The sequence below is a fragment of the Branchiostoma belcheri genome, unplaced genomic scaffold, assembly GCF_001625305.1.
Source record: "Branchiostoma belcheri isolate BF01 breed outbred unplaced genomic scaffold, Haploidv18h27 scaffold84, whole genome shotgun sequence".
Taxonomy (NCBI): domain Eukaryota; kingdom Metazoa; phylum Chordata; class Leptocardii; order Amphioxiformes; family Branchiostomatidae; genus Branchiostoma; species Branchiostoma belcheri.
In genome coordinates, this window is record NW_017804509.1 from 1,196,865 (window position 1) to 1,209,364 (window position 12,500).

Below are 12,500 nucleotides of genomic sequence, written 5' to 3' on the forward strand. Positions count from 1 at the left end.
ACATGTATTCAACTACTCCTAGCTAATTAACGAAATAATTTTAAGTTTTCAAATCATTTTAAACAATCTTTAAGAGGTCCATACCACCAACTAAAACTGTTAAACTAACGCACATTGCGTCGTTTTGACGCTATGACGTCATTGATTCAACCATACGGATGTCTAGGGCCTGAATCCCTATTTATAATGATATTCAACTACTCGTGGCTAATTAACGAAATAATTTTTAGTTCTCAAATCAATTTCAACAATCTTTTAAAGGTCCATACGATCAAATAAAACTGATACAACTAACGCACATTGCGTCGTTTTGACGCTATGACGTCATGGATTCAACCATTCAGATTTCCAGGGCCAGAATCCCTGTTTATATGATGATACATGTATTCAACTACTCGTAGCTAATTAACGAAATAATTTTAAGTTTTCAAATCATTTTAAACAATCTTTTAGAGGTCCATACCACCAAATAAAACTGATGAAACTAACGCACCTTGCGTCGTGTTGACGTCATGACGTCATAGATTCAACCATACAGATTTGTAGGGCCTGAATCCCTGTTTATATGATGATATTCAACTACTCGTACCTAGTTAACGAAATAATTTTTGGTTTTCAAATCACTTTTAACAATCTTTAAGAGGTTCATACCACTAAATAAAACTGATAAAACTAACGCACATTGCGCCGTTTTGACGTCATGTCATACCGTCATGTCATGTCATGTCATGCAGAACCGCAACCGCGGTCTATTTAATTATATTTGACGCGTTGAAGCAAAGTAACGAAATAATTTTAAGTATTCAAGTGGTTTTTAACAATCTTTTAGAGGTCCATACCATCAAAGAAAACTAATAAAACTAACGCACATTGTGTCGTTTTGACGTCATGACTTTATAGATCCAACAATATAGATTTGCAGGACCGCATTCGAATTGTATTTAATAATACTAGTATTTAACGCCTTGTAGCAAAGTAACGATGTAATTTTTAGTAATCAAATAACTTTTAACAAGTCTTAAGTTATCTACACTTCGTTAATTAGGTACGAGTAGTTGAATATCATTATATAAACAGGGATTCAGGCCCTACAAATCTGTATGGTTGAATCCATGACGTCAAAACGTCGCAATGTGCGTTAGATTTCTCAGTTTTGGTTAATGATATGGACCTATAAAAGATTGCTAAAGTCAGTTGAAAACTAAAAATTATTTCGTTAATTAGGTACGAGTAGTTGAATATCATTATATAAACAGGGATTCAGGCCCTACAAATCTGTATGGTTGAATCCATGACGTCATGACGTCCAAACGACGCAATGTGCGTTAGTTTCATCAGTTCTATTTTTTGGTATGGACCTCTAAAAGATTGTTAAAAGTGATTTGAAAACTGAAAATTATTTCGTTAATTAGGTACGAGTAGTTGAATATCATTATATAAACAGGGATTCAGGCCCTACAACTCTGTATGGTTGAATCTATGACGCCAAAGCGACGCAATGTGCGTTAGATTTATCAGTTTTATTTGATGAAATAGACCTCTAAAAGATTGCTTAAATTGATTTGAGAAGTAAAAATTATTTCGTTAATTAGGTACGAGTAGTTGAAAATCATTATATAAACAGGGATTCAGGCCCAAAAAATCTGTATGGTTGAATCTATGACGTCATGACGTCCAAACGACGCAATGTGCGTTAGTTTCATCAGTTTTATTTGATGGTATGGACCTTTAAAAGACTGTTAAAATTGATTTGAAAACTTAAAATTATTTCGTTAATTAGCAACGAGTAGTTAAGTTGAATATTGAGTTGAATACTGAATATCGAATATCGAGTGTTGGATCTATGACGACATGACATCCAAACGACGCAATGTGCGTTAGTTGTATCAGTTTTATTTGATGGTATGGACCTCTTAAAGATTGTTAAAATTGATTTGAGAACGAAAAGTTATTTCGTTAATTAGCTACGAGTAGTTGAATATCATTATATAAACAGGATGCAGGCCCTACAAATCTGTATGGTTGAATCCATGACGTCATGACGTCCAAACGACGCAATGTGCGTTAGTTTTATCAGTTCTATTTGATGGTATGGACCTCTAACAGATTGTTAAAGTTGATTTGAGAACTAAGAATTATTTCGTTAATTAGGTATGAGTAGTTGAATATCATTATATAAACAGGGATTCTGGCCCTAGAAATCTGTTTGGTTGCTGAATCTATGACGTCATGACGTCAAAACGAGGCAATGTGCGTTAGTTTTATCCGTTTTATTTAGTGATATGGATCTCTAAACGACTGTTAAATTGATTTGAGAACTAAAACTTATTTCGTTAATTAGCTAAGAGTAGTTAAGTTAAATATTGAGTTGAATACTGAATATCGAATATCGAGTGTTGGATCTATGACGTCATGACATAAAATCTACGCAATGTGCGTTAGTTGTATCAATTTTTTTGGTGGTATGGACCTCTAAAAGATTGTTAAAATTGATTTGAGAACTAAAAGTTATTTCGTTAATTAGGTACTGGTAGTTGAATATCATACAAACAGGGATTCTGGCCCTAGAAATCTGTTTAGTTCAATTTATGACGTCATGACGTCCAAACGACGCAATGTGCGTTAGATTTCTCAGTTTTATTTGATGGTATGGACCTTTAAAAGATTGTTAAAGTTGATTTGAAAACTAAGAATTATTTCGTTAATTAGCTACGAGTAGTTATATATCATTATATAAACAGGGATTCTGGCCCTAGAAATCTGTTTGGTTGAATCTATGACGTCATGACGTCAAACCGACGCAATGTGCGTTAGTTTTATCAGTTTTATTTGATTGTATGGACCTTTAAAAGACTGTTAAAATTGATTTAAAAACTAAGAATTATTTCGTTAATTAGCCAGGAGTAGTTGAATATAATTATATAAACAGGGATTCTGGCCCTAGAAATCTGTATGGTTGAATATATGACGTCATGACGTCCTAATGACGCCATGTGCGTTGGTTTTATCAGTCGAATTTTGTGGTATGGACCTCTTGAGAATTTTTAAAAGACATTTGGTTTCTAGAAATTATTCCGTTACTTTGCGACATGGCGTTAATTCTCTATGCATCCACTAGTGTTGCGATCCTCGAAAATCCGTATTGTTTAATCTATGACGTCATGGCGTCTAAACTTCGTAATGTACGTTAGTTTTATCAGTTTTATCTGATGGTATAGACCGCTAAAAGATTGTTAAAAACATTTGAATACAGAAAATTATTTCGTTACTTTGCAACAAGGCGTCTAATGGAAACATGTCGGGTGCGGTCCTGGACGGCATTCTTGAATCTTTGACGTGAAGATGAATCCATGTGCGTTGATTCATTTCGATAGTATCGACCACTTAAAGATTATTAAAACTCATTTGGTAGTTAAAGATTAGAAGATTATTTAATCAAATGAATACAGAGTCTGAAAGGTTGTGGTTTGGTTTGACATACGTATGTGCAATGTCTATTTACATACTGTATGCGTGTACATTTGCATATATGGGACAGTAGAATGCTTCCGCGCCTGAGACGTATCCGAAATAGTGCCTACCATTCGAATCGAAGGCTCAATCGAAGGCTGGCGAATCGAAGGCCGAAAGGAGGGCTAACTTTAGGTTGGTCAAAAATGAACCAATCATATCTAAAGATTGTCGGGGTGTTAGTGTGTGTGGGGCAAATTGTGTGAAGCTGGATGAAATAATGTTCTTATGTAAGATCAATAATCCAGCTAATATTGACACTGTAAATGTAAATTTCTCCTATCTTCATGACCTTTGAAATATTACATTACATCATAATTCCCTCAGGATAGAAACTGCCTTCCCTATAGATTTATGATATTTTGATAAATTTGAGGGCCATAAAATATTTTCAATTTGTAAGATGATAAAATGTGTTACCCTAAAAATTTGTTCATGTTTCTTGCAGTTATTGAAAATTTTGGATGTTGTGGTATTGTAAAAAAAATGATGTCATAATCTAACCTCAAGAATTTAACTGATAGTATTTTCCTCTAAATTTTATAATATTTCATAAAATTTGAGGCTCATAAAACATTTTCAATTTGTAGAATGATATTAAATATATTATCCAAAAAATTGCCAAAAATGAAAATACATGTACATGTACTTTTGATAGTAAATGCTTGAATTAGAAATTGTGGATGGTTTGGTATTGTGGTAAAAAATTATGTCATTATCGAACCTCAATATTGACAATATTATTCAGCTTATAGCATTTCCCTATTCACACCATGTTTGTATTTAATCCATTTACATCATCTCTGATAGAAATAAGCCCATTACACTCGAAACTCGTGGGGGGGGGGCAAATTCCCAACAATTGACGGACAGCGGCGTAATTAATTAGCCAATCAGGTCGCACCTGTCACCGGGCGTGTCCCCGGAGACCGCTCACAAATAGAACCATGACATCATCCGTATGCAAATGTGCCTCCCTCCATATGCAAGCCCGAAGCAAAACTGTAATGACTTTTGGAAACAGCGTTGATATATACATGACATGTAGTGTGTGTGTTGTCAGTGGTTACTATTCTGCTACATATATGATATAACAAATAACAGGAAGGATATTGATGTACCTACATGTATGTATAGGTTTGTGTTAATGTATTTACAGGTATGACAATCATTATACATTAATTGTGAACCATAGGGCCAGCTGTTCAAGTGTGAGCAAGTTCTAAATTATCACATTTCCATTTTCCACAAGCTGACTAACTGGAAATGATAATAATAAAGAAAAGATGTTCAACTTGTTAAAATTTCCTTCTTGAATTCTAAGAAACCTCTGCTTCAATGGGCGTTTATTTACTTTATTTTCCTCACTGCTCTAAAAGCTTTAGCTGAAGTGTACTTGACAGGGATATGCCCAAGGTTTTAACTAATGTTTCAGTCAGGAACACGTCCAAGGTTTTAACTTAATGGTTTCAACTCCTTTATTGGCGGCACTTCCCGCACTTTGATTGACAGTTCAATTGGATGGTCCCACGTCAGTAGCATTATGGGATACGTCATTTTGTACACAGCGTCTTTGTTTTCAAATGTCACGTTTCCAAATTTGTCGTATGTTTGAAGATGATTGACACACGGCATATATCTGGTGTCACGCGTCTCTTGTTTTTAAATGTCCAAGTTTTCTCAACTTGTCAGTAATTGACAGAAACAACAGACAAGAATACTTGTAATTCACTCTATGTTCATGGTAGCAAAAGTTCACGGTCTGAGAAAATGGACATGTTTACGGAACTATATATTCACGGTGGTGACAGGTGCAGGAAAAAGAAAGTCCAGGAATCATTTGTTAGCATTTTTCTTTGTAGTATCATGCTAAGCCTTACATTTACTTTGTGGATTTTAGTTAGTGTTTTTGTATCCACTTTCAGTTAGATTCCCCAAGTATAAGTTGTTGTGTAGAATTCCTGACAGCCACGTTGGTTTGGTTTGAAATTATGTACCTAGGTTGGGTCCCTCAAGCTTTGATACATGCATGGTTCAGTCCAGTTCCAACTTGTATGGAAGACATTTCATTCACTTTTATGTAGTAGTACTACTCAACAACTCTTTAGTTAATTTCTGGGACAGTCCTGTCCTTGGTGCTGAACTCATCCTCCCATGGCAGGGGCAGCGGCTCCGAATTCCTTCTCCGCCCCTACCCCTGCCCTATTACATGGCATCTTCTACTCTACGACCCGAGGAATATTAATATTCATGAGCTTGCCTTATTTGGCATGACCCCATTTCTGACTTGGGCGGCGAAGGGACGTCACCCTCCCCGCCGGCGACTCCGCCGCCGCCCGGTGACGAGCCCGTTAACGCGTTGGGGAGGCCGTGCGGGGCAAAGTCACCGAGTTAACACCTTCCCCGTGCTCGGCGGGATCCGCGCGCAGCCTCCAGCACACGCTAGCGCCCCGCCGACGCCCGCAGCGGCCTGCATCGCAAAAGTTCTCTTCCCGAGACGACGCCATGTTTGTTTTTATTTGTCACTGAATAGCCGACATGATTGGTTCCGATAGCTAGCGCATCTCATAAATATTAATGTAAAGTGCGTTGAAGATTTTCTCTGTGATACGTGATTGGCTGAGAGCGTGTCCCTGGAATCGGGTCGTAGAGTAGAAGATGCCATGTAATAGGGCAGGGGTAGGGGCGGAGAAGGAATTCGGAGCCGCTGCCCCTGCCATGGGAGGATGGCTGAACTGGGTTTAACAGTTTTGGAGGCATATTATGGGATGGCTCTGTCCTTGGTGCTGGTTGGTCTGTCAGACAGCAGTTTTGGAGGCATATTATGGGATGGCTCTGTCCTTGGTGCTGATTCAATTGTCAGCATTTTTACCGGCATATTATGGGATGGCTTCAGCTCAGAAGGATCAGACATGATTCTTTCTCGGTCAAATTCTCAGGGTGATTATATTACACAAGTGCAAGGAATGTTTGATTCTCAGGACGATTACAATTTGACAGAAAGATTATAATTTTACAGAAAGATTATAATAATTTCAAAGTGCAGAAGGATATTTTTGTGTACCTTGATGTACACTGACATCACCATGGTCATGTGACCAGCCCCATTGCCCCATGGGAGTTGGCTTTGTGCGTACGCACACCTGTTCCGAGGCGATAACGCGAGAAATCCCCGGAGCTCGTCAAACGTGCAAAATCCCGGCGGAGACCGCTCAAGCACGCAGAAATTTTACATGCAGGGGTGAAAATATTGTATCCAGAACCGTGTCTGTCTATATCTGTTTCTGAATGGGTTAGGGTTAGGATCAGGCACGGGTCTGGGTAGTTGCTATGTGTCCAAGAATGTAGATTTGCCCCAGATATGGTTTTTGATATGAGTATTGTTTTGGAAAGAACGCAGTGAGCTGGATACAGCAGGGGTTTCCAAAGTGATGACATTGATAGAAAATGTTTGTCTTACTTTTCAATTTTTCCATTCAGAAATCTGAGCCGTTCTCGGGTTGAACATGCATGCATATATGGAATTTTCCACCATTCCTGAAAAACAGATCGCAGAGGCCATATTCCAAGTGGAAATTTCATGGAATTTTCGGCTTTTGTGTTGGACCAGCAGGAGGTTTTCCATATGGGAATCAGCTGAATAGAACCAGGTGGAACGCTGCAGATCGATTCATTCCATTAGCAACGTGATTCATTCTCCATATGGGAATTCTGTGTTGTGTTCTCGCTGTGACATTCCCGATGTGGAGCGACTTTAATTCTGTCGGAACGTCGATGGAAATTCTTTAGGGTAACCATCGATTATCTGTGTAGGAATTTCTGCTAGTGGAATTTTGTGTTGTTTTGTCGTGTTAGTGGATTTTTGATACGCCAAAAAGCAGTTACTCAAGCAACTGGATATGATTTTGGAAACGGTCAGACGTTTCAGCTAGTATCCACTAGCTTTCGTCAGTGACTGAGAGACCAGAGGAGAAATGCAGGTTTATAAGCACAAAATATTGATTGATGTGCAAATAAAGTGAAGACAATTTTTTAAAGTCAGGGTGTCTAACCTTCATCGACGTATAGTGGATTTTGTTTCATTATTTTTTCTGATGCTCAACTGTCAAGCATAAATGTATGTTGTGTACAAGTAGTTAACTGTAATGCTAAAGAAATATACAGTGTATGGAGCGACTTTAATTCTGTTGGAATGTTGGTTTCAGGAATTCTTTCTCTGTCCATTAGGATAACGATCGATTATCTGTATGGTAATTTCTGCAGGTGGAATTTTTGCCTTTTGTAGTGTGTTTTTTTTCATCAGTTTTTCTGGTGCTCAGCTGCATGAGTCAGTCTCCCGTAGGACAGGCTGTTTCACACTCAGACTGCACAGCTGCAGGGTTTTATGGTGCTACTGAATCAGCTGCATTCTAGATTTTTTCTTACAAATTTGCTCAGTGTAAGGCAGAGAGACAAGTTCTAGGTACTGAACATAATGTTTGGGCTACTGGAATAACATCTCTTCTCTCTAAGTCAGAAACATTATATGGAGACTACTGTAGCTGACTGGTACTTATAATGTAAATGTTATACGGTACATGAAGAAAAATGGAAAAACAATCCTCAATTTGTTGTAGTACTTTTCTTTAGGAATGAAACATATTTAGTTTTTACTGATATTTTACTTAATATTTTACTTGATAGTTTATATGGTGCACCCCAAATATTTTTTATATATCTTTTGAAGTAAGTGCACCAGTGCACCTATTCCCCAAAATGAATTTCAAACCCTGTGTAGGTATTTCATTTGGAAAAAAGTATAAACTTTAAAGCAGAGAACATTTAAGCTAAGTAGATTAGGTTCATCTGTGAATGACCCTGAACCTTTGAGCCGCTCCCTGCATGAGTCATGCGGAGGCAATAGAGACGAATGGAGCTGCGCACCTGTTGATGGGGATGTTCTCGAGAGATAAGGGGATCAGGAACGGATATTCCGTCTCTCCCAGTGATGATTCATGCTGGTTCAAACCAGATTTGCACCCAAATGACCCGTCAGCTGGGAGATACTAGTAGTATGCTACCAGCGGATTTCTCAAAGTTTACGACTTACAGATAATGACTTTAAGTTGTTGGTAATTTGCAATTACTGGTGCTATTCTGGTCTACACGTACATGTATGTATGTGCTAGTATTTTCCATGTGGTTTCAACTTTTTACTAGTCTAGATCCAATATATTTGTGGTTTATACATACAGACATACACATATGATATTATATAATGGTATTTGAACTAATTTGTGCTATTTTTGGATTATTTCGATTATTTGTAAATTGCATCAGTCACTTAAACCTCTTTTCGGGTTACTTTATCAATTTTATGTTTTTTTTCAGGTGGTTTTAACCATCCCCAGTGTAGTTTTAACCAATATTTGACTCCTTAACCAATTTCTTTATCTGTTCGCATTTGTTCATGTTTTTTTCCCTATTTTCCAGGTGGCTTTAACCATTTCCAGTCGTGTTTCCCGACCCTGTGTGAGGGCAAGCTGCCGACCTTTAACCTCCCGACCCTGTCCCAGCCCTGCCTGCCGGTTGCTAACGTGGGCCCCACCCGGATACTGCCATTCCTGTACCTCGGATCTCAGAAGGACGTCTTTAACAGGGTGAGGGAAAGTTCTTACAAATTGGGAAAAGCGAAAGTTCTTAGTTAAAGTTCTTAGTGAAAGTTCTTAGTGAAAGTTCTTATAATTAGTGAACACAAAGTAACCAAATTTACACATGACGCGCACACACCAAAAGTCCTCCCCACACCAATATAAGGCCAAACCAATTTAATTTGTTGGTTCTCGGATTCGCCTCTTCATTTTTTTCTGATTTGCAAAAAAAAAAAAGATTCTGGTTCTGAATCAACTCAAAAATGCTCATATTTTGCCCCCAACAGTTGAGGAAAGTCCCTTTCTTCCTAGTTGTTACAGCTTTTTCCATCTATCAATGCAGTGGTTTGATTAAAAGTTCAAAATTTATACTTTAGATTTTAACCCAGCTGGCCTTTTTTGTTGACTTCATGGCTCATATTGTAGCATTTGGGGCTATAATAGGATGCCTAGACCTGTTTTTATTTATTTTTTTTCGCCCTGTCGCTTCATATTTTTTCTGAAAAAATCCGAGAACCAACAAATTAAATTGGTGTGGCCTAAGTTAACTTTATAAGAATCTCCACTACAACAGGAAAAATTCACAGACAAAGCCTGTATATCAAAGACTATTAAATTTAGTACCTTTCTATGTCTTAGGCAACTTTGTATGCAGTAAGTATTTTTTTTAAGTAAAACTTTAAGGCATCAGATAATTATAGTGTTACACCTTATAACCTCCACTGTGAGAGGAAATCCACACTAGCTTTTAACATGAGAAACATGGCATGTACTAAATACTATACATAACATCATCATTTACACTAAAACTTCCTACCATACATATTTCTGAATCACCAGTTCTTATTTTTCTGTCATGGCAAGTTTGACAGTCCAGACTGTAATTTGTTATCATAATACAGCAGCCAAAATAATGCACAGTCATGTCGTAATAACTTTCTGTTGTCCATACAAACTATAGAGGTGTACTTACCTAAAGGTGCACAGTCTTCAGACTTGGCTGCCATCTTGGTTACTAATATGAATTTCAATGTAGCAATGCCATTTGGGAGTTAGACCGGCTCATTTAAGGAGAGGGGAGGAAGGAAATAAGGGAGAAACCATCATGGAATAGGGGGAACTGACTACAAAAAGGTTTATTATCAACAGTTATAGGTGTAACTAATTGTTTTTTATGGCTCAAAGAATTTTTTCTATTGGAAAAACTTTTGCTCTTCCAGTTTTTCACAATTGTTTGTTGAAGGTTATAGATTTCTACTCAACACCACGTTTGTTTGTTTGTTTACCAGGAGGTTATGGAGTTCTATGAGATAAACTACGTGCTGAACACCAGCGTGACGTGTCCGAAGCCCGACTACGTTCCAGACACCCACTTTCTGCGGATTCCCGTAAACGACAACTACGCCGAGAGGATTTTCCCCTGGTTCGACAAAATCATCGAGTTCATCGGTAAGTCACTCTTTTTTTCTTCCTTTTTTGTATTGATGTGCCCCCTTCCATCAGTTTCCTTTTTTTTTTGTCAGAACTGTGTACGTGTAAGCTAACACTTTGCTTGTGTTGCAACAACTAGTAAGTCACAATATGGCCAAACCAAATTAATGTCTCGGTTCTCTGATTTGCCTGCCTAATTTTTTTATCATTGCAACAAAAAAACAAATATGTAGATGCACTATATTCAGGCTTTTAATCAATCCCCATTAAGTTGTTTTGCAGACAAGGTTGGAGTGTGAAATGGTTGTGTAATGCTGTTTCTTTGTTGTTGTTTATTGTTTGTTTATTATTTTGCAGACATGGTACGCGAGTCGAACGGCTGTGTGGTGGTGCACTGCATGGCGGGCGTGTCTCGCTCGGCGACGGCCTGCATCGCTTTTGTCATGAAACATCTGAACCTCAGCTCTGATGATGCATACAGGTAAAACTAAGGCTAGGATTGTCTTACTTAGGGATACAGGTAAACACACCTGTACACAAACCTGAACCTCAGCTCCGACGATGCATACAGGTAAAACTCAGGGCTCTCTTAGGGACAGTCCTTCGAGTTCATGTGTTCATGTTCAGTTCAGTTCATGTTCAGTAGTGAAATGTTGAACTTTATTCCAACACAACGGGTACACAGAGATCAAATTTTCAACAACAATATCTTAGTGTGTACCAGTTTTGCTGGAATAAAGTTTTACTATGATTACTACCAACAGAGATGAACTTTCATGATAATATTTGCGCGTAATCATAACTAACTAAAAGGATTTCCAACAATACTCAATAAGGAAGAATAAAATTAACATTGCCACAGATAGATCTCAGACATTCTGTCCTTTAATTTGTAAGTACATTGTATGGCTAAAATATCTTGAGAGTCTACATACTTAAGACATTTTAAGAAAAACATAAAACTTCTTAAGACACAGCTGAGGCATTCCTTACGTTCCACTGTCTATTGTCTGTGAAGAATTGTCTAGAGACATATTCAAGACAACTTGAGACAAACCTAAGACATCTTGAGACGTAGCTAAGATGTTCCTTCCATTCTACAGATACGTGAAGGACAAGAGGCCGTCGATCTCGCCCAACTTCAACTTCCTCGGGCAGCTGCTGGAGTTCGAGAAACTTCTGACGGAACGACGGGCAGCATCTGCCGTCATCGAACAACCCGCAAGGCTCGACCTCCAGGCTAAGGTAAACATACCTGTGAACACACCTGTACAGGTAAACACACCTGTCATCCTGAGTACCAACCCGCCATAATGTAGCAAGTGGCAGGACAGAGTTATGATCACTGTGTTTGAGCAGAGTAGTTTGCTAGGCTAGACAGTGTGGAAGTAAACATGATTGTCGATTGATGTATTTCCTTCTAGTTTAAAATTTACACTAGAAAGATAACATTTGCAAAGCAAATGCATAATGTTTACCTTTGTATATGGTCTGCTCTATTAATTCTTATTCAAACACATTTCACATATATGGTCAGACAGGAGTCTAAATCCCTCCTGCTATAAAATCGCAACATTATGTAATCATGTTATAACACTAGTTACCATGGTGAGAGACAGTCTGGTTCAGATCTTTGACCAGGTCAGAGGCCAGCATTTGGAATGGAAGAAGAAGAAACAAAGAAGCAAAAACAATATGTTTTCCTTCACCAAACATAATTATTTTTATCCCAGTTGCTAATGCCTGTCTTGTCCCTCCCCAGGATTCCATGGAGGATCCAGATGAGAAAGATTTTCTCTTCTGCGACGTTTTGCTGGACAACAAGTCGAACGAGGCGCGGTGGAAGGAAGAGAGAGACGCCACCTCCCCGTCCCAGACCCACGCGGCCAAATCACTAAGCAATACAGCGCCTGTACGGGACATGCGGCA

The 12,500-nt window shown here is 38.2% G+C and overlaps 1 protein-coding gene across 1 annotated transcript in view; it reads left to right on the forward strand.

Moving 5' to 3' along the window:
- Positions 1 to 12,500, forward strand: part of LOC109486957 (dual specificity protein phosphatase 16-like) — a 27,947-nt gene that overhangs the window by 13,080 nt on the left and 2,367 nt on the right. The window contains exons 4-8 of the mRNA XM_019790872.1: positions 8,983 to 9,149; positions 10,430 to 10,589; positions 10,929 to 11,052; positions 11,675 to 11,816; positions 12,334 to 12,500. The exon at positions 12,334 to 12,500 is cut by the window's right edge and continues 74 nt beyond it. Of these exons, the coding sequence (XP_019646431.1) occupies positions 8,983 to 9,149; positions 10,430 to 10,589; positions 10,929 to 11,052; positions 11,675 to 11,816; positions 12,334 to 12,500 (760 nt within the window). The remainder of the gene's footprint in view (positions 1 to 8,982; positions 9,150 to 10,429; positions 10,590 to 10,928; positions 11,053 to 11,674; positions 11,817 to 12,333) is intronic.